The sequence below is a fragment of the Podarcis filfolensis genome (genome assembly GCF_964270895.1).
Source record: "Podarcis filfolensis genome assembly, chromosome: 13".
Lineage (NCBI taxonomy): Eukaryota > Metazoa > Chordata > Lepidosauria > Squamata > Lacertidae > Podarcis > Podarcis filfolensis.
In genome coordinates, this window is record NC_139615.1 from 17,945,475 (window position 1) to 17,965,698 (window position 20,224).

Here is a 20,224-nt window from a genome sequence, read left to right on the forward strand (position 1 = left end):
TGCTAGCTGACATTAACAATAAGACTATTCCATAATTTAAACATATAAATTAAATACAGTATAGGCAGTCCAAATATCCAGAGATATCAAAATGAAATTGATGATTATAAGCCATGAGTTTGAATACTGGCGGGAGGGGGGATACTGTTTGTGCTTTTGGAATATATGTCTAATATTTCCCCCCTAAGTGCACTAGAAGTACTTTCGCTTCTTGGAGGGGTGGAAATAATATTGAGGCTGTTCTGAAATTTCCAGTGCTTAGGGAATTGGGATCAAACGGTTTAAATGATAATTGCCCCTGGTGTTTTTAATGTGGTTGTTTTGTCTTAATATTTATGCACTGCACTGAATTGTTTTGTGCTTTTCCTCTGTTTTTGATCACTCCACCAGGCTCTTGTGTGGAAAAGTAGGATGTATTGAAATATCTTTCACAGATATTCCCCCCGTCTTGCTATCCACCCCCCCATGGCCTACTTGACACCCTGGCTCCCCTTATGTCCTCTTATTCTACCTGCGAATAATGGGCCCCGTGCAAGTACTTTTCATTAGATGAGAAACCAGTGAATTAGTTCAAAGCTCAGACTTAGCTTCTGTGTCTCTCACTGGTAACTTAATTCTTCTGAGTGGAGTTTTAGCTTTGCAAGTCTCTTATCTGCTGGGGGGGGGGGTAGAGGAGGAGGAGGAGGGCAGTGGCATGAGGAGGGGCTCTATAAAGGCTTCCAGGCAGAGGCCTTAGCAACAGGGGTGGGAGGAGGATGGGCAAGGGTGAAGGAAAAAGCTCTGCCGTGACACCTTAAGCCCATTAATTTCTCGGTCGCCAGGGGAGACGATGCTTCTCTCCGCATCACCAACGGATTTGGCAAATTGAAAAGGAAGGAGAGGCAGGAAAAGCGCAAATCCCGCCTGCCTACAGTGTTGGGATACCTGCTGGCAGCTCGGTTCCGCTAGGTAGTAAAGCGCAGATGCCGGCAAAGGAGAAAAGGCTCTGACGGCTGAGGCAGCGCTACCAGATTTCTGGGGAGGGCAAGACCTGATTCGTGTTTGGTGACTTGGCGGGCCCAACCTGACTCCCTCCATTGTATGCTCCGGCTGGAATTAACACCCACTTTTCCATCAAGACCTTCGGATCGCCTTCCTAACAGAGGCCTCTGAGGTGGCCCCTTGGGATTTTCGTTGGCCTCCTAAAAGAGGGCCTAGATGATCGAGGTTGCATCTAAATCTGTTGTGCGGCAACGTCCATAATATCTAGACCACTGGTCTCTATCTAGGATCACCTCCATTCTCCTTCCTTGGCTGCAAAACCCATTCCGGACTGCTCTCCCTACCCCCATCCCTTTCCCATCCGCCAGAGCCATCGCAGCTGTGGAAATGGCCTTGCATTGGGCGTTGCTCTGCCTCATCTTCTCCCCACTGATGCCGGCCACTGAATACGGCTTGCCCAAATTCATCTGCAGCCCTATGCCTCTGGATATGGACAACGGCTGCCAGTCAGCCAGCCAGCAGCGACACGGAGCAGGGGCCAACAGCGCAGGGAATGGGCACTGGGTAGGGACTCTTGAGGAAGCCAAGGAAACCATCCTGCACCTGCGGGAGACCGTGGTGCACCAGAAGGAGACGATCTTGGACCAGCGGGAGACGGTGCGGGAGTTGACGGCCAAGCTGAGCCGCTGCGAAGCCCATTCCCGGAGACATGTTGGGGAGCACCATGGCGGTCACCATGAAGAGAACCACAGCCATGGGCACGGGCATCACGAGGGAGTCCACAGAGGCCACCACGAGGGTGGGCATCGGACCCACCATGAGGATGGTCACAGGGGACATCATGAGAATGCACACCAAGGCCACCGCGAGGATGGGCATCAGGGCCACCACGAAGAAAGTCACAGGGGACACCATGAGGCTGGGCACCGAGATCCCCATGAAGGCATCCATGCCCGGGAGAACGAGTACCACCATTTTGGGCAACGGGAGCACCATGAACTACAGGTGGGGCACAGCAACCACGATGCCTTTCGCAAGGGGGCTGCCGCTGCCAACACCATGGAAGACCCACCCAAGGAGACATCTGGGGTGAACCAGATGGAGAGGATGCTGGAATCCCTCAAGGAGAGACTGGAGCATCTTCAGGTACCAAGTCTTGTGCATCAGCCACCTCTTCTCCAGAAAACTATCCCTTATCTTTCCCAGTTATGCTTTCTTCTCATATTTGTCCATCTGTTCCTTGTCTACCCAAATATTCACCACCCAAGTTTGCCTCCCATCCCTCCCTCCTTTAACGTGATCACAATAAACAACAGCAGGCGATGCTCCTTATCCCTGGTAAAAACCCCCCACCTTATTTAACACACAACCCTCTATAAATCCAATGTCCAAAAACATTTCCCATACTGCCAGATACACTTTCTCGCATCAAGCTTTCCTGCCTCCTCTTCACATCTGTGAAGTGCACAAATAGATTCACATGGCTAAGTTGTCTTAGCCATTGGGAGGATTTTTGGACATTGCATGTGAGAAGCAAAATTTAATATTTTGACAGTTTATTTGAAACACACTATTTTGCTCAAAGAATTCTGGGCACTTTAGTTTACCCCTCACAGAGTTACAATTCCCAGCAACCCTTAACAAACAACAGTGCCCAGAATACTTTGAGAGGTGCTTTAAAGCTATAGTGAAGACACGGCCTATGAAGCTACCCCATCACTACCAACAATATCTGAATGGGGAAAACTACAAATTCAGGTCAGTCAGTACTCCCAGGGGACACCTAGCTTGCCTGTAGTACATGTGAAAAGGATCTAGGGGTCTTAGTAGACCACAGGTTTAACATGAGTCAACAGTGTGATGCAGCAGCACAAAAAGCTAATGCTATTCTAGGCTGCATCAACAGAAGTATAGTGTCCAGATCAAGAGAAGTAATAGGACTTCTGCCTTGGTCAGACCCCCCACCCAGAGTGCTGTGTCTAGTCTGGGTGCCACAGTTTAAGAAGCATGTTGACAAGCTGGAACATGTGCAGAGGAGGATGACCAAGATGGTCAAGGGTCTGGAAACCAAGCCTTATGAGGATGGTTGAGGGAGTTGGGTATCTTTGGCCTGGAAAAGAGGAGATTGAGAGGAGATGGGATAGCCATCTTAAAATATCTAAAGGGCTGTCACACATGGAAGATGGGGCAAGCTTGTTTTGTCCTGCTCTAGAGGGTAGGACTCAAATCAATGGCTTCAGGTTACAAGAAAGAACTTTCTGACAATAAGAGGTGTTCAACAGTGGAATGGACTCCCTTGGAAGGTGGTGGACTTTCCTTCCTTGGAGGTTTTTAAGCAGAGGTTGGATGGCCATCTTCATGGATGCTTTAGTTGATACCTTGCACAGAAGGGGGTTGGATTAGATGAAGCTCAAGGTCCCTTTCAACTCTACAATTCTATGATTCTATGAAATATTTTGGATCTCATTTCTGAAGGACACCATTGCAGTCTGATCAACCCACCTACATGTCTATTCATCCATCTTCTGTAACGGAGGCCTTCATCAGGCAAGATGCTGCACAAAGCAGTGGATAAAGGAGGATATTCTCTGTCTTAAGGCAGTATATCTCCTGCTTAAGCCATATCGATCAGGTCCTGATTCTTCCCACTCTGTAAAATCTCTAGAGCTGGATCATCTGTAGCTTGGTTCTCATCACAGTTTCTATACACCTTTACCCTTTATGTCTGGCAGAAAAATATCTGAATTGACTCCACTGAAAAAAATTGCGCTGAAAGTCATTTTTGTAGTTAAGAAAATTCTCTAGGTGGATTTATATCTCAGTCATCACTTCTTGTTGCAGTCATCAAGTGAAGAGCATGTGTTTCTGGCTTTATCACATACGGTTGGCCACCATTCCTTCAGTTAAGAAGTGATCCACCCCACACCCCATGTTCCTATCCCTTGAGGGAGCCAACATCTGGCACTCCAGATGCAGATCCCATTATCCCTGACCATTGGGCTGGCTGGGGCTGATGAGAGCTGCTCTAAAACTATAGTATGGTGTAAACCCATTGTCCCTGTCCCAGTCTCTGTTGCAAGAGAGAAAAGATTGCCTTCTGCCACCTTTGTATTAAACTTTCTAAAAATAGGCAGAGATTGCAACTGAGTCCCCTTTTAATCTTCTTTTCCCTAGTCTAAACATACACAGTTTCCTTTACCTTTCTTCATACTGACTAACACACTTTCTAAACGTTTGGGTATCATGTTGCTTTCCTGCCCTCAGATCCACCTTCCACTTTTTCTTTCCATCCCACTTTCCACAAACACCCTGTATTCCTTGTCTCTCCCATCAACATATCTATCTCAGCTGCCGAAGTTTCTTCTTCAGTAAGGAAGATAGTTCACATGGTTTCTTGGAACTCCTTTTCCTAACCGCAGGGATAAATGTAGGTGAAATCTTCGTTAGGACTCCATAATGTGTCAGTGGTCTCTGCCCTTTGCCTCCTGAACTTATCACAAATGACCACTCACTCACATGTACTCTGTCTATTTCCCTCCCTCCCTATGGCCATATGTAACCAGAGACAGAAAATCATCTTGTTTTGCTTTTACAAAAGTGAGGTTGGTGTAACAGAACCAACAGCTTGCACATGATACAGCACAAACAATGATTCCAGTTGAAGTCAGTTTTCTGGTTCCAGTTGAAGTCAATTCATTTCTTTTTACAAGCTCAGTCTATCCATACAGGATAGCACTCAGCTATCTCGGTACCTGCAAATGAGCAGGTCCTTTCAGAGGCATTTTGGTCTCAGCGGGAAAATGGTCTTCATGAGCCTTTATTCCCCCACACCCCAACACACAAACCTTGATTTCCCAAAGTGCATATCACACCAGCCTCCACCCTGAGGCCTACCATACCTCCCAAGAAAGGAATAACACGTCGACCAAGCTCCAAAATCGACAGCTGGGTGAAACCTTTATTGGGGACTTACCACAAGCCTTTAAATTTTCCAGACGTTGTACAAAGAGAGGAGAAGAGGCATGGGAAATAGGAACTTTCTTTTTTCAGCGTTTTGAAAATTGAGACCTTGAGTGGAATTCAGTGTTGCGTTATGACAAGCATGGCAGCTTGCAATGTGGAACGACCCCCCCACCCCGTTCCCCCATGCACTGTTCTGGGGGTTCCTTCAATCTCCTTGAAACAATATTATGGGGTGTATAGGAGGAGGTGAGGGGAGAAAGTACCATTGCACAAGTAACATATTGCCTGATTTTGTAGTGTTTCCCCCCCTTATGGATCACCATAAGTTTTTAATGAAGATCAAAGTTTTCCTTTCCCTCCCCATCCTTCCTTCTTCTGACAACAGCTGAAACTACTGCCAGGGTGGTGGCATCACTCATCTAGTCTTTCTGACCGTCCTTTCCTCTCAAAGGCTATTCCTCACCTCACCTTCATCGCAGGGTTGTTGAGACGAACAATAATAATACGTGATGAAGGTAAAGCCTGTACCGGCCATGTTAAATTGGGCCTCTCTCTCACCTCAGTCCACGTTGCACGTCCCGTACCTTACAATTGCGTCCCCTCATGTGGAGCAACTGCAAGATCTCCCAAAACGGCTGTCGGACGAGGGGTAACAAATAGGCCAGGAAGCTAGGAGAGAGGAAACATGCAAATGGATTCGTGGAACGCAGAGGTGGATCGATGGATTATTAGATGCATAGGAAGGTTGGAAGGAGAGCAGGATAGATGAGACAAAGGAGGATGGGAGAACAGATGAGATGGAATGAAGGACTGGCAGATGTAACACTCAGGCCCTCATTGCAAAAAGGAACGCAGGAGGTCATTTGGTGCTGCAACATTTTTAGGGGCACATAAATAATAACGTTTATACAATCTGAGAGAGCATCCTCCTCCTCTTCAGGAACAGGTCAGGAGTCATTTAAGATGGCAGAATGGGTCTTGAGAACACCACAGAATGGCACTTCCATTGAAGACTATGTTCTGCCTATTCTCTTCGTGTCCCCCTCCCCACTTGCCTACCTGACCACCTGACCTGCCTCTCATGCTGTGCTCCACACCTTTCCATGCCCCCTTTCTTCACCTTCATAGCTTTCCCCTCACACACCACCTGTTAATTACCCTTCGAAGGCCATTCCTGTACAGGTCCTGCCCCTTTTTTCTCCTGTGCATATCCGGATTCCCACATTACGGCTCTCATTCTGTCTGGGGTTATATGTGGAGACATACACACCATACATTTAAAGGACATTCGCCTCCACCCACCCAAAGAATCCTGGGAATTGTACTTTACTTATCACAGAATCTACAATTCCCAACACCCTTAACAAAACTACAGTTCCCAGGATTCTTTGGGAGAAGTAGTTGGATTTAGGTGTGTTTTAAATGTATGGTCTGTTTGCAGCCTAAGTGGGAAACAGGATTAATTAAGCCTTCAAAAGGGGGTGGTGGTGGGAATTGACTGGTTTGATTTTAGACAATGGACCTTTCAGATAGGAAGCCCTCCATCTTTCCCAACATCAGGGTCTTCTCCAGGGAGTCTTCTCTTCTCATGAGGTGGCCAAAGTATTGGAACCTCAGCTTCACGATCTGTCCTTCCAGTGAGCACTCAGGGCTGATTTCCTTCAGAATGGAGAGGTTTGATCTTCTTGCAGTCCATGGGACTCTCAAGAGTCTACTCCAGCACCATAATTCAAAAGCATCAATTCTTCGGCGATCAGCCTTCTTTATGGTCCAGCTCCAGTAAAATCATATGGGGGTAACTTAGATGGCAGGATTCCTTCATTTCCTGGACAGAGAGGTTTAATCAGAAAATAATACTAATAATGGAAAGTGCTAAATCTGATGAGTTTTTGGCATTTAAGATCTATGTGCTGGCTCAGGCATTTGATAGTGACTAATACCAAGCTTTTGCAGATATTGTTGTATTTCACTGCATTGATTTTAATGAGAAAATGTTTATTTTGCTGTGAACTACCCTGAAAGAAAATTACACAAAGCAGTGTACAAAAATAGTAAAAGCACAGAACAATAACAATACAGTGAACTGCCCTGAGACCTCTGGGTATAGGGTGGTATATTAATTCAATAAATACTACTACTACTACTAATAATAATAATAATAATAATTCCACCACACATTTTTCTGTACAGCTGAATCTGATACGTGGTAAAAATTCTTCCTGGGACGTGGCAGGATAATATAGACTACGGATGGGGAGCCTATGGCCCTCCAGATGTTGTTCCTGGAAGATGATGTTCCTGTCATTCCTGACCATTGGCCAAGCTAGCAGGGGCTGATGGGAATTTAGTCCAACAGTATCTATGGGCTATGGGATTCCCATCCCTGAAATGGACAATCAAGCTACTCTAGGGCCACACAGCTTACACTGGGTGGGCTGGGGGTGAAGGTGGAGATAGTTTACCTGTTATTTATCTGGACTCAGTCGGGTACAGGTGGGAGAGTCATACAAGAACCAGGGAGACAGATTGAAGTCCCTACATAGCCACAAAGCTCACTAGGTTACAGACCAAAGGAACCATGCCTCCCTTGCAACGTCCAACCCATCATGGAAGGAAAGACTGTAACTATCCCACCCTAGTTGCCCAGTAGGGTCAACTGGGTTGGGTGTCTGGGCTTACTTACCCTGGGAGCTGAGTGGAAGTGGGCACCAAGCTTAGCTTGGTGGCTCTGTTTCTGGAGCGTATTGTCTGCTCTGCAGGGAACTAAGGGGGAAAAAGCAACATGTCTCCACTCTCTCCCCCGCACCCTGCCAAATTGTGCAGGTTTTGCACAAGCTACAAATGATTTTCTGTTAGTCAACTTTAAAGTCTGCTTATTTTTCAACTTCCAGTTCAATGTGATTTGCTCTAGATAGAAATAGAACACAGCTGTACTTTGAGGTGACACTACCAAGTGGCCAAGTGCTACAAATATTATGAACATGATAAGTCTTCTTCTTCTTCTTCTTCTTCTTCTTCTTCTTCTTCTTCTTCTTCTTCTTCTTCTTCTTCTTCTTCTTCCAGCTGTAAAGAGTCCATTTCAAAACAGGATGACATTTTTATTTGGTTAGAACTTTCCTTTATTGTTTTCGAATAAGAAAAATAGATCCAAAATCTTTCCCCAGAACTCAAGTAGGACAGGACTGACAGGTTTGGCAGCAAAGCAGCAAATAACTGAGAGGTCGCTCTGGGCGTTTTTCATGGGCACTGCCAGCTTTGGCAATCCTGTACAACCTGAGGCTCCGTAGTAGCAGAGCACCTGCTTTGCATGGAGATGTCCCCATGTTCAATTCTTGGTATCTGCAGGTAGGGCTGGGAATGAGGTACACATGATGACCTCTGAAGCACGTCCCATGCACATTATTTTCCCCAAAGAATTCTGGGCACTGAAGTTTACGCCTTAAAGAGTTGCCCGTTCCCAGCAACCTTTAGCAAACTACAGTGCCCCAAATTATTGATGGGGAGAGGGAAAGAAATGTGCTTCTAATGTGCTTTAAAAGTAGAGTGTGTACACAGCCTAAGGCTTCTTTAAGTGGATGACAGCTCTAATTGCTAGTGTTGTTGTGATTATTTAAAAGATCTTTATCCTGACTTTCCAGTGCAACAAACCTCAAAGAGATTTGTCGCTCCCATTGAAACAGTGTAAAACACCCATCAGACATACATTGACAAGGGCTAACAGGACATGGGACATTTGTTTAGGGAGGTAATTCTATAGGAGAGGTTTTTCCACAGTGGAGGCCCTAACCTCCAAAGGGCAGGGCTATTGGGATGAGGGCCTCAGGTGAACATCCAATTGATGGGCAGCTACAAATGGTAGAAAGTGGTATTTTAGATATCCTGAGCCTAGGCTGCTGGGCCAGAACTGCACTTGCAAATCAGGATAGAAGCCAAAGTCCCTGAGGTATGAAAGCAGCTTCTGTTGTGTTGCTATTTGTTGCTATCAAAGTGTTGGTGCTGACCTTTAAAGCCCTAAACAGCCTCCGTCCAGTATACCTGAAGGAGCGTCTCCACCCCCATCGTTCCGCCTGGACACTGAGGTCCGGTGTCGAGGGCCTTCTGGCAGTTCCCTTGCTGTGAGAAGCCAAGTTACAGGGAACCAGGCAGAGGGCCTTCTTGGTAGTGGCACCCGCCCTGTGGAACGCCCTCTCACCAGATGTCAAAGAGAAAAACAACTACCAGACTTTTAGAAGACATCTGAAGGCAGCCCTATTTAGGGAAGCTTTTAATGTTTGACAGACAATTGTATTTTCATATTTTGTTGGAAGCCGCCCGGAGTGGCTGGGGAAACCCAGCCAGATGAGCGGGGTATAAATAATAAGTTATTATTATTATTACTATATTTATAAATAAAATTACAACTCATATTTACAAGACCCATAATCTGGGAAACAGCTATCATAAAACCATGATTAAAAAAACAACAATGACACCCTACAAAAAAACAACAACCCGCACCCAAATTGCTTGATAACTAATACAAAACATTTAAGAATTTCCTACTGAATTGCATGTCAGAACAACATTGTTTTCACCTGATAATTCATGCATAGAGAGATCTCTGTCCTGAGGCAGGTAATTTCATAGCCTAAGCCAGTGGTTCTCAAACTTTTTTCTCGGGGACACATTTTCAGAATAAAAAAATTGCTCATTGCTACACTGATTTTTTTTTTTAATTGATAAGAAATACACTGGAAAACAAAAAGAAACGACTCCTAGCAGTGCTTGATTTATAACATAGAGAACAAAATACTTTCTAATATGATCACGGGGCATCCAGAAAGTATAAAACAATGCAAATATTCTGCAAATAAAAAAGTATATATTGATACTATACTACACTGAAATGTTTGAACATTTCTTAGATTGCCCTTGAATCTTCCTGCCACACTCTTTGAGAACCACTGGCCTGAGCCCATTTTCTTCAATTTGGGGGCTCTAGGTGTCCTTGGACTACAACTGACTATTGGCTAAGCTGGCTGGGGATGATGAGAGATGTGGTCCCAACTGATCTGGGAACCCAAGGTTAAGAAACATTGATCAAGGGGCCACCACTGAGAAGGCCCTTTCCCACGCATCCATCTATTGGCCAGTTTTTTGTGGAGTGAAGGGAGGAATGCAAAACAGGATTCTGATGTTTTCTCTTAAAATGTTCAGTTTTTTCTGTGGAGCTGGAGTGCCCATAAGCTAAGAAATCCAAGATATTTTGTTTCTCAAAAAGAGCAGAAGCCTTCAAAATACGTTCTGAATAGCACCTTTGTACGTGGTTTTATGATTCTGCTTCGTACGTGATGGCTTTTACAGAAGAAGCCTTGAAAGGAGGGACAGGACAGTTCTACAGCCATCACTGTGGGTGGGAATAGAGATTACTAGAGCATCTGAGGTGTTAACCTGAGTGCAGTGACTAAAAATAATTCTGCTGCCCTTTTCCCTCGCTTTCCCCCTTCTTAATACGTAAGCAAGAATTAGACATCCAGGAACACACCAAACTGGAGGTGGGGGTACAGTATCAAAGTTGGTGGGTCTCCCAGTTCAGGCCTGTAGGCAGGGAAGGGACTGTTGAAATTGGCAGTAGTGGCTCAAGATATTTTGATTCCAGAAACAGAACCCAAATGTTCCCCTCCCGGCCCCTGGCCCTGCTCGAGAAAACACCTGAGAAAGTCTTGCTGCATCAGTCACACACCACTTCTTGTTCCCCTCTTGGTCTTGCCTGAAGCAGTTTGTCACACTTGCTGTGCGGCAGGGCTGGCTCCGGGTAGCTAGTGCCACAGATCTGTTGAGCCGTACCTGGGAATAAGTTCCATTGAAGTCAATAAGGCTTACTTTTGAGTACACACATGCAGGATTGTACAGTCAACGAACTGTTTGTTTTATGTAGGCTGTGTCTTAGACAAGGCCTGATGCATTATTATTATTATTATTATTATTATTATTATTATGCAACATTTAAAGCACAAATGTACACAAGAATCCTGGGAACTGTATTTTACCCCCAACAGAGCTGTAAGTCCCAGCACCCTTAACAAACTACAGTTCCCAGAATCTTTTGGGGGGAAAGAATGTTATTTAAGTGTGCTTTAAAATTTAAAGCTTAAATGTATGGTGTGTATGCAGCCAAAGTCATTTAAAGAACAACGAACAAGCAACACAGGTTCCTTCTCTGCGGCACTTAATCTAAAATTCAACACAAAGAAGATGGAGGTGAAAGTCACAGGAAGGCCATGTGTTTAGTTTGGTTATATGTTCAGCAGGGGATGAGAACTAATAGATTGTGAAGAAGGTTTCACAAAAAAGTAGCTTTCAGGAGAAGAAAGATGAGAGAGGCAACAGAAGTGTCCTGGTAGGAGGTTCTGGGGTTTTGAGGCAGCAAGAGTGAAGTGGCAGAGTTGCAGAATTAATGGTTAACATGTGCGCCTGTCTTGCCTTCACCAGCACAATCGGAACAGCTCTGTCTTCTCCACATCCCTGCGCGATGCTCTCCAGAAAAAGATAAGCATCTTGGAGCATCAGATCCACGAGAAATCAAACACCTCTGAGCATCACACGGTGGGTGTGCCAACAGCAGCAGGGCTCAGGCACAAGCACATCTCTCATGGGCACAGTGTTGAGAAAGGTGAGTGGCAGTCACACACCAGGTGTTGCCAGGGTCAGGGTGGGGAGAGGGAGTTTGGTCTTGAGACAATGGGGTGGAGGTGGAAGGAAGGAAGGAAGGAAGGAAGGAAGGAAGGAAGGAAGGAAGGAAGTCATCTTCAAGTATCTGAAGGGTTGTCATAGAATAAATTTGTTTTCTGTTGCTCCAGAGAAAGGGTAGTCAATGTTGTTGGAGCACAACTCCCATAATTCCCCCTGACCACTGTCCATGCTGACTGGGAATTGGAATCTAAAAACTGTCAGGAGCTCGTCCTACACTCGAGTAGGATCCTGGCAGGGACACATGCCCGACTGGCATGTTCTCTCCCTCCTGGTCAATTGTTCGGGAGCTTCAGAAGCTTTCTTCAGCCTGAACATCACAGCGAACGATGCCAACAGACATCGGCACACTTAGGGATTTGCAGAGTCTGCGCAGCTTGCATGACAGACCTCAGCAACTCAGCATTTTGGCTAATCTACTTTATTTACATATGAACACACACGGCGCACTGCAACATAGCTCCCTCTCTCTCTAGCATCAGACAGCAAAGAGAAAAAGGACAAAGGACAATAGTCCCACTTCACGGAACACAGTAACACAAACATCCTTTCTCTGTCACTTCCCACTCTGTGGACTCAAAACATATACCGTCATGTGATAGACAACAATCCCATGACTGCAATCATGGAGCAGGAATTCTAACAAAAACATGTGGAGGTCACCACTGTGCTGGCTCTGAATCAAGTGTGTGTGAGTGGGCAACCTTTGGCCCTCCAGATGTTGCTGAACTTCTACTCCCCCTCATTTTTGCTCACTGACCATGTTTTCTGGGGGTGATGGGAGGTGTTGTTCAGCGACATCTGGAGGGCCAAAGGTTCCTGCTCTAAAATTAATTTCTTAGGCAAATAAATTTATCAGCATGTGGACCGTGGAATAAGTGGATGTCATTATTTAGTGGGATGAATCATGATCCAGTCAGAAGAGAGATGGGCGGAAGGATGTGTAGAAGGAATGACAACACAGTGGATTCGTAGATCGGTAGATCCACGGGGAGGCAGAATGAAAGATGTGGGGATGGATGGCTCAGTGACAGAACATTGAAAACATGGCTTGGTAGATAAAAGCAGTCATATGTGACTCATTGGCAAATACAACAAAAAGAAACATAGAAATTTTTTTTAAATGCCAGCTGGCATTGTCAATAATATATTCCATCAGTCCTAAATTAAATGTGTGGATCAATATACATAGTCCATATGCACAGATAGATACCTAAAATGAGACTGGCAATTATAAGCCATTCTTTCAAACACAGAAATGACAGTAAGATCTTCAAACCACCGAGTGATATCTGCTGGAGGCTTGTCCTTCGAACCTTATAGTATAAGGCTGTGCCCATAGCATACATTTAAGGCATACCCCCTGCAAAGAATCCTGGGATCTGTAGTTTTAGCCTCGCAGGGCTATAATTCTCAGCACTCTTAAGAAACGACAGCTTCTCGGGAGAGGGGGTGTGTGCTTCAAATGTTTGGTTTGTATGTCCATTTTATCGGCTCTCAGAATCTACTTGTCCATCTGCTGTATAGGTGGATGGAAACTTTAACAGCCGTGTGAACAGATATGACTGGATAGACCATGATGAATGGAAATGGACAGCTAAACAGACAGACAGCAGAGTGTGAGGGATGAATGCTGTTGTTGTCCATTAATATTATTTCAGTTGCACCATCAGTGTGCACGGGGCTTTACAAAGAAGAGGTACCTGCCCCTAGGAGTGTACAACAGTGTAAAAACCCAGTACAAGGAAGTCCACAGAGAGAGTGGAGGGAGGAGTCAACTAGGAAATTGTGCATGGTATTTCTGGTGATCAGGCTTAGTTACAGTTGGTGGGGGGGAAGATGGGAATGGATCAAAAGAGTATTTGGGGGGCGGATGCTTGGTAGATAAACTGGGCATAGCAGCCGATGGATGGACAAACCCAATTCCCCTCCATTTCTCTGTGTTGGCAGCTCAGTCCCACATCTCTGATCCCCTCTGTCCTCCAGGAAACAAGGTGGAGAAGCAGTCTGAGGACTTCCGGGTGGGCTTCCCCCTCCGCACTAACTACATGTACGTCAAGGTGAAGCGTACGCTCCATCACGAGATCTTTGCCTTCTCCATCTGCCTCTGGCTCAAATCCAGTTCCGCACCAGGAATGGGCACCCCTTTCTCATACTCTGTGCCAGGCCAGGCCAACGAAGTGGTGCTCATCGAGTGGGGAAATAACCCCATGGAACTGCTGATCAATGACAAGGTACGGGAGCAAGGCCAATCTGGTAGCTTCTTGAGTGGGTGGCGGTGGTCAGATATGTCACTGTGAGACATTTGTGGGTGAGCTAAGAGTTTGAACCCTGGGTGACAACCTGAAGGCAGAGAGGGAGGATGTGTCAGAAGGAAAATGAACCGATATTGATTTACATATATTAGTAACTTTGTATTAATGTAACATTTTTATAGGTAACGGTGTATTTTTGTTATATTTTGTCGAAGCTTTCTTTTGTTGTTTCAGTTTTCTGTACACCGCTTAGAGATATTTTATAAGTATATGAAGCAGTCTAGAAATCAAATAATCAAATATGTTTGAAGAATGGCCACCATGTTCATGTTTTTCTCTGTCTCATCTGCCTTTTGGGTTAGAATAAATAAAAAAAAACAACAGTTTTTTAATGATCACTTGGGCTGGAACAATTCAGTGATGTCCTACCAAATCTGAAGTGGGCCAAACAATAATTTAAAGAGACAGAAGCCTGCCTTGTTTGCTATTTCAAGCCTTCTGGACTGGGGTTCTGGGATATATAGCACAACATGAATTCTTCACAAGGTAGATAAGAGGGGACACAGACAGGGGATTAAGAAATCTTGACCAAAGATTTGCTGAAAAGGAGAGATGTACAGTAGCTATAGATACCTTGACTTTTGCATTAGAATATTCTGTGAGCTACATCCTCCCATACCCAATTCTGGTTTTGGAATAAATTGTGTCAATTGAACAAACCTTGGCCAACAAACATCCATTCATTCACAATTACAGCTACAACTCTAAAGTCCACAGCCGCATCGTGTCTTTATTGGAACCAGCCAAAAAGTCCCAGACATGTGGCAATGTTTTGAGTTTCTCCATAGCTCTTCACCAGATGGGATATCACACAATGAGACAAGGAAAAGTTTGAAACAAAAAGTACACAACTAGATGTTGTAGCCACGAGATTGCCATTTCCAAGATGCAGATTGCAAGCTACACAGCTAGTTTAGTTTTAGATAAAAATCTTCACCCCACCATCCTATATTGCCTGATGAAGTGTTCTGGAGAACTCAGAGGTTGCCACATTGCTGTGAATTTTTGGTTGGCCCTATTAAGAGTATTACCCTATTATGGACTTGGTTTCTTTTTGACAACCTTTGCCTTTTACGTGTCTTGAAGTTCAGCTTGTCCTTTGGCCACAGCCTTCAGCTAAGACCTCAGAAGGGATACTGAGGCATGCTTTAGGATTCCATTGAAGCTGGATCGGCAAAATATATTGTGCTCCATCCTTCCTATCCTCTCCCAGTGTATTGATCTCCCTCCCAAAAACATTGGAGGTGAGGCACAGTGAGATATTCCCAAGGCTTTATAGCTGACTGGATATCAGCTATAACCTGCTTCTTCTAGTTCCAAGGCTGTGCAGGTTCAACATAGCTGGTGCCATTCAGATCATGATACACTTATTGCAGCAATACTCTTAGGGCTCAGCATGTTTGCTCACCCCACTTTAACCTTTCTTCTCTGCAGGCCGCCACATTACCACTGGCCATTAATGATGCTAAGTGGCACCACATATGTGTGACCTGGTCAACCCGGGATGGCATTTGGGAGTCTTACCAGGATGGAGTCCGGAGAGGGAGCGGAGAGAACCTGGCTCCCTGGCATCCGGTGAAGCCTGGGGGTGTTTTCGTACTGGGCCAGGAGCAGGTAAATACCCCTCAAATATTACTTATAGAGAGCCATTTCTGGTTCCTCTAAATCTGGGATGGGGAACACGTAGCCCTCTAAGTGTTGCTGAATTACGCAGGGCCCCAAAACATGCATTTTTGGGTTCTGGGCAAGCATGGCTCAGAAAAAGTGTCTATTCTGGGTTGTGTGATCTCACACGGGACATGTGATCTTGCGCAGGTCATGTGACTCATACAGGAGCACAAGCAGAAAGATGTGCGTCCTGGTTTGGGGTCTTGAGATGTTGGAAGGTGTGTTTTCATCCTTGACAGTTGGCCATACCAGCTAGGGCTAATGAGAGCCAGAGTCAAATTCATGGAGGAGAAGGCCACGATCCCTGAAGGCTATGTTCTACCTCCACTCTCAGAGGCAGTAAATGCTTCTGAATATCACTTGCTAGAAACCACTGAAGGGGACACTGCTTCTGCACTCAGGTCCTGTTTATGTGCTTTCCAGAAGCATTTGGTTAGTCAGTGTGAGAACTGGAAGCTGGGCTGGAGTTGGCCTGGCTCTTCTTATGTTCTTATGGAGTCCAGCACCCCATGGAGGGCCACAGATTCTCTTCCCCTGCTGTGTGTTCACTCTCTTTCCCCACTCCTCTTCCTACAGGACACTCTGGGTGGCCGCTTTGATGCCACTCAAGCCTTCATCGGGGAAATCTCAGATTTCAACATGTGGGGCCACATCCTGACACCAGGCGAGGTTTACAAGATGGCTACCTGCACCAGCTACGCCGGTGGCGACATCATCAACTGGGCCGAAGCCTCCATGGAGCTTCACGGAGGAGTAGTCAAGCTACCATTTAATGCCTGCCACTGAGAGGCTATGAAGGAAGAGGGACTTCTGGGTTCTCGAGAGGAGAGTGAAATCTAAAGGGTGGGGCTGGGCACAAGCACCCCAGCATTTTCTGGAGAGACAAAGATACCTAGTGGTTTTTTGTTTTTTATAAAAGAGGGTAGGGTTTGGAAAATAATGGGGACCTTTCCATTTGGGACAAGGGTACTCCTGGATCTCTTAGGAGAGGGTGGGGTGTATGTAGCCAAGTTTTGTGCAGGGAGATCTTCGGATCTGGAATCTAGCATGCCTGGATTTTCAACAAGGGTGCCTGATCAAAATTTTACCTTTAAAAAGCAAGCAAACATTTGGAGCATTGATGTCTGTTCTGTCGAGGTGAGGGACTTTTGTCCCAACTGTAAAATGGCGCCATCTTGTTTTGGAATGGAGCACTTCCTTAATATGTGAAGTAAATGGAAACGGCATTCTCATGGTGGAACATAAAGGTAGATGCATGTAAAATAGAGGAGACTGCTTTTTTAGGTCTTTTGTAAGGCCTTAATAGCACAGCATTGGTTCATTGGGAAGATGATTGGAAATAGTCAGATTATCCAATCTCTGGCAAACTGAGTTTCCCAACCATCTCTAATTCTGTTTTTAAATAGTAGCTTTCTTCTGTTGCCTTTGTGAAATATGCTTGGCAGGAATTTGAGGGAACGTTAGGTACTTTTTTTTTTTTTTTTGTCTTGGAGATCTCTAACACTCCCTCCTCAGTTCAGAAGACAAGATCTTGAATTGTCTTTTTTTACTAAACTAAATAGCCATTTGCGAACTCAAACCTCAGCTTATCTACTTCCTCTAAACAGGAAGACCTCCGTCCTTCATCCCAAACATACTGACCAATTGAATACACCCTACACATCCTATTAGGAGAGTTAAAGTTCTGTGTGTCAATCTTAGCCCTTCCATGAGTTATCCCAAAACTTGGTGGAGCCTGCTTCTGGACCCATTGTTGATTTTAACACCTCCTTTCCGCTCCTTGGGAACAACTTCCAGGATCTAGGCCTTCCTATAAGATTTGGGGAGGATCTGTAGGAATATTTTGCTCTCTGTCAATATGTATAAAACGTGTGCCTCTACACTGATGCTTCTCTCCTTAGGTGGATTCACATGACCATTTTTCTAAAGGTTTTTAACCCACTTCCACTAGTTTGCATATCTTAGGCTAATTTGTAAATATTTCAAGATATGTTCATCAATATCAAGAAAATCAACTGTTTCGGGGGAAATTATTCCAAATGTGTAACGTAGACATGGGCTGAATGAAGCACAAAAGCCATGGGCCAAAGTCTAGAAGCAAGCTGATATGTGGGTTGATGGGATTCGGTCAGATTCTGGAAACACCATAAATCCATAATGCACGTCACCATAAAAGCATATTTTGTTGTTGGTGGCAGCTCAGATTTTGATGTGCTGCGACAAAGGGAATGCCTGGTTGCTGCATTTGCTCATGTATACAAACCCCAGTTCAGTGCTTCACATTCTCAGCCCTCATTACAGTTGACACTCACAACATGCACATTAGAACACAGGATGATGGAAGACACAGACCAGGTAGAAAATAAGTGCTTGGTCACATGGAGAATGCCATGAACTAGTCTCATACACACATTTGACACAGATTAACTGCAAAAACACAGTATGTGCTGGAGAAAAACAATGGCAAAATGGTTGTACGGATCTGTATTGATTGTCATTTTAGTATATGTAGGGCAATATATTGGACCCCTCCATTATAAATAGAAAGCGGAATACAACTACGTTGTGGATAAGAGTATAAAAGTGAGGTCCAGTGCAAGAGAGCAGGTGTGCCTAGAAGCAAGGATGTCCACACTCTGGAGGAGACTGCCTACACCAGGTGTGGGGAACCTTTGCCTCCCCACTCCAATACTGGTGAACTACGACTCCAATCACCCCTGGCCATTGACCATGCTTGCTGGGGCAGATGGGAGTTGTAGCTCAGTAGAATCAGGAGCGGCAAAGATTCCCCACACCTGATTAGGACTGCAAGGGAGAAAGGGCTGAAATGGATGTGATGTTGGAATTAAATCATTTTGAAGCAGCTAGCTTTATCCATTGCAGATCTACAGTAATGGCAGATCAGGAATATCTCACATCACATCTGTTTTGGCTTTCAAGGGAGGGGCCTAGAAGCCAGAAATCCTAGCTTTGTTGGAATCAGTGAAGGATGCAGACCAGAGTTTTAATGTTTGCTCCAAATAAACACCAAATGTCTTCTCTTGTGTATGTGTGTACATATATATATATATATAAACTTAGCATAGGTTTTTCTATCACTCTCTCTCTCTCTTTGTAAATACTGTTTTTTCCCCTGGGCTTTGATAGCGTTCATTTGTGGAATGGGCGTAGCTACATGGGGGTATGATGTTAATTGTCTTGAATTTTCATACTTCAAACTGGATGCAATAAACCTGCCAAAGAAACTGCAACCCTTTCCCACATGCTTTTTGGTCTTTGCTTTTAAGACTCCAAATGTTTCTTTCATAACATACATTGCATCTAGATAGCATGTTTTGGAGATATTGGCGCATGATCAAACTAGACCTTGACTTTCCTCCACATTTCTTTTAAATACAGTCATACTTTGCTTCTCAAACTTAATCTGTTCCGGAAGTTCATTCCAAAACCAAAGTGTTCCAAAACCAAGGCACACTTTCCTGTAGCAAGTAATGCAAAATGGATTAATCCGTTCCAGACTTTTAAAAACAACCCCTAAAGCAGCAATTTAACATGAATTTTAATATCTAACGAGACCATTGATCCATGAAATGAAAGCAATAAATAATGTACTGCAGTCACACAATCAATCAATCAGTAGCTGAACTGGCTTCCACACAGTCACAAAAACAAAACAAAAAAGCCGCAAAAACAAAAATGCAAAATAAATAGCAAAAACAGACCTCAGTGTAACATTCAAAGCAGAAGTGGCTTCTGAAAAAAGTTCACAAACCGGAACACTTACTTCCGGGTTTGCGGTGTTTGGGTTCCAAGTTATTTGAGTACTAAGGTGTTCGAGAACCAAGGTACCACTGTACAAGCAGTTTTAGCAGGGCTGCTAGACTGAGTTCCACTCAGGGTGGGGGAGATCCCGCGTTTTTTCTCCAGGAATTATTTTCCAACCTCAAAATACCCCTCCCCAATATGGTGCTCTTAAAATAGTTCTTAAGAGTGAAGGGAAACCTCTGGTTTTTCTCTTGTTGATGGAAAATCAGGTGGTGTAGGTGGGCAGGGATTGACCAGAAAACCAGCTGGAAAGGGTTAAGCACTCTCCCCCATTCTGCTGTTCTCAGTTGCAGCCTCTGAAGCTTCTTTTTTACTTTTCAACTTGCTTTTGCTGCTTCCGAGGCTGATTTTCAAGTTTTTTTAAATGACAAAATTATTGGGGGAATATGTTACCCCTATATTGTGGGTATGGAGGCTGCAAGTAAGAACTGGACACAGACACACAAGTAAGATTATGACCAAGGGGATATTTGAGCTCCCACCCAGATTTACAGCTCATGCTTTTAACTACTGAATGTCATTTACGGAGTTTGACAGGGAGAGAAGAGTGTATGCAGCCCTAATTGCATTTCAGCTATCAAACACTGAATACCATCCCTAATATACCGTCAGCTAAGATGTATTGAACAGAGATATGAAATATTCAGTCAACGCTGGGCAACGCAATGCAGAGAGCTTAGCAGTTTTTGACCCCGTCCGCTGAGCAGATGGGAGATGTTCCAGGAACATGTGTGAATTGCTAT

General features: G+C 44.7%; 1 protein-coding gene across 1 annotated transcript; it reads left to right on the top strand.

The window, feature by feature from the left end:
* The first annotated feature begins 864 nt into the window (after positions 1–864).
* LOC310747517 (neuronal pentraxin-1-like) lies at positions 865–19,102 on the top strand. The gene is made up of 5 exons (XM_083581972.1): positions 865–2,127; positions 11,416–11,596; positions 13,660–13,907; positions 15,423–15,602; positions 16,233–19,102. The coding sequence occupies exons 1-5, from the start codon at positions 1,369–1,371 to the stop codon at positions 16,440–16,442; spliced, it is 1,578 nt and encodes a 525-aa protein (XP_083438098.1). The 5' UTR covers positions 865–1,368; the 3' UTR covers positions 16,443–19,102.
* Positions 19,103–20,224: the final 1,122 nt, after the last annotated feature.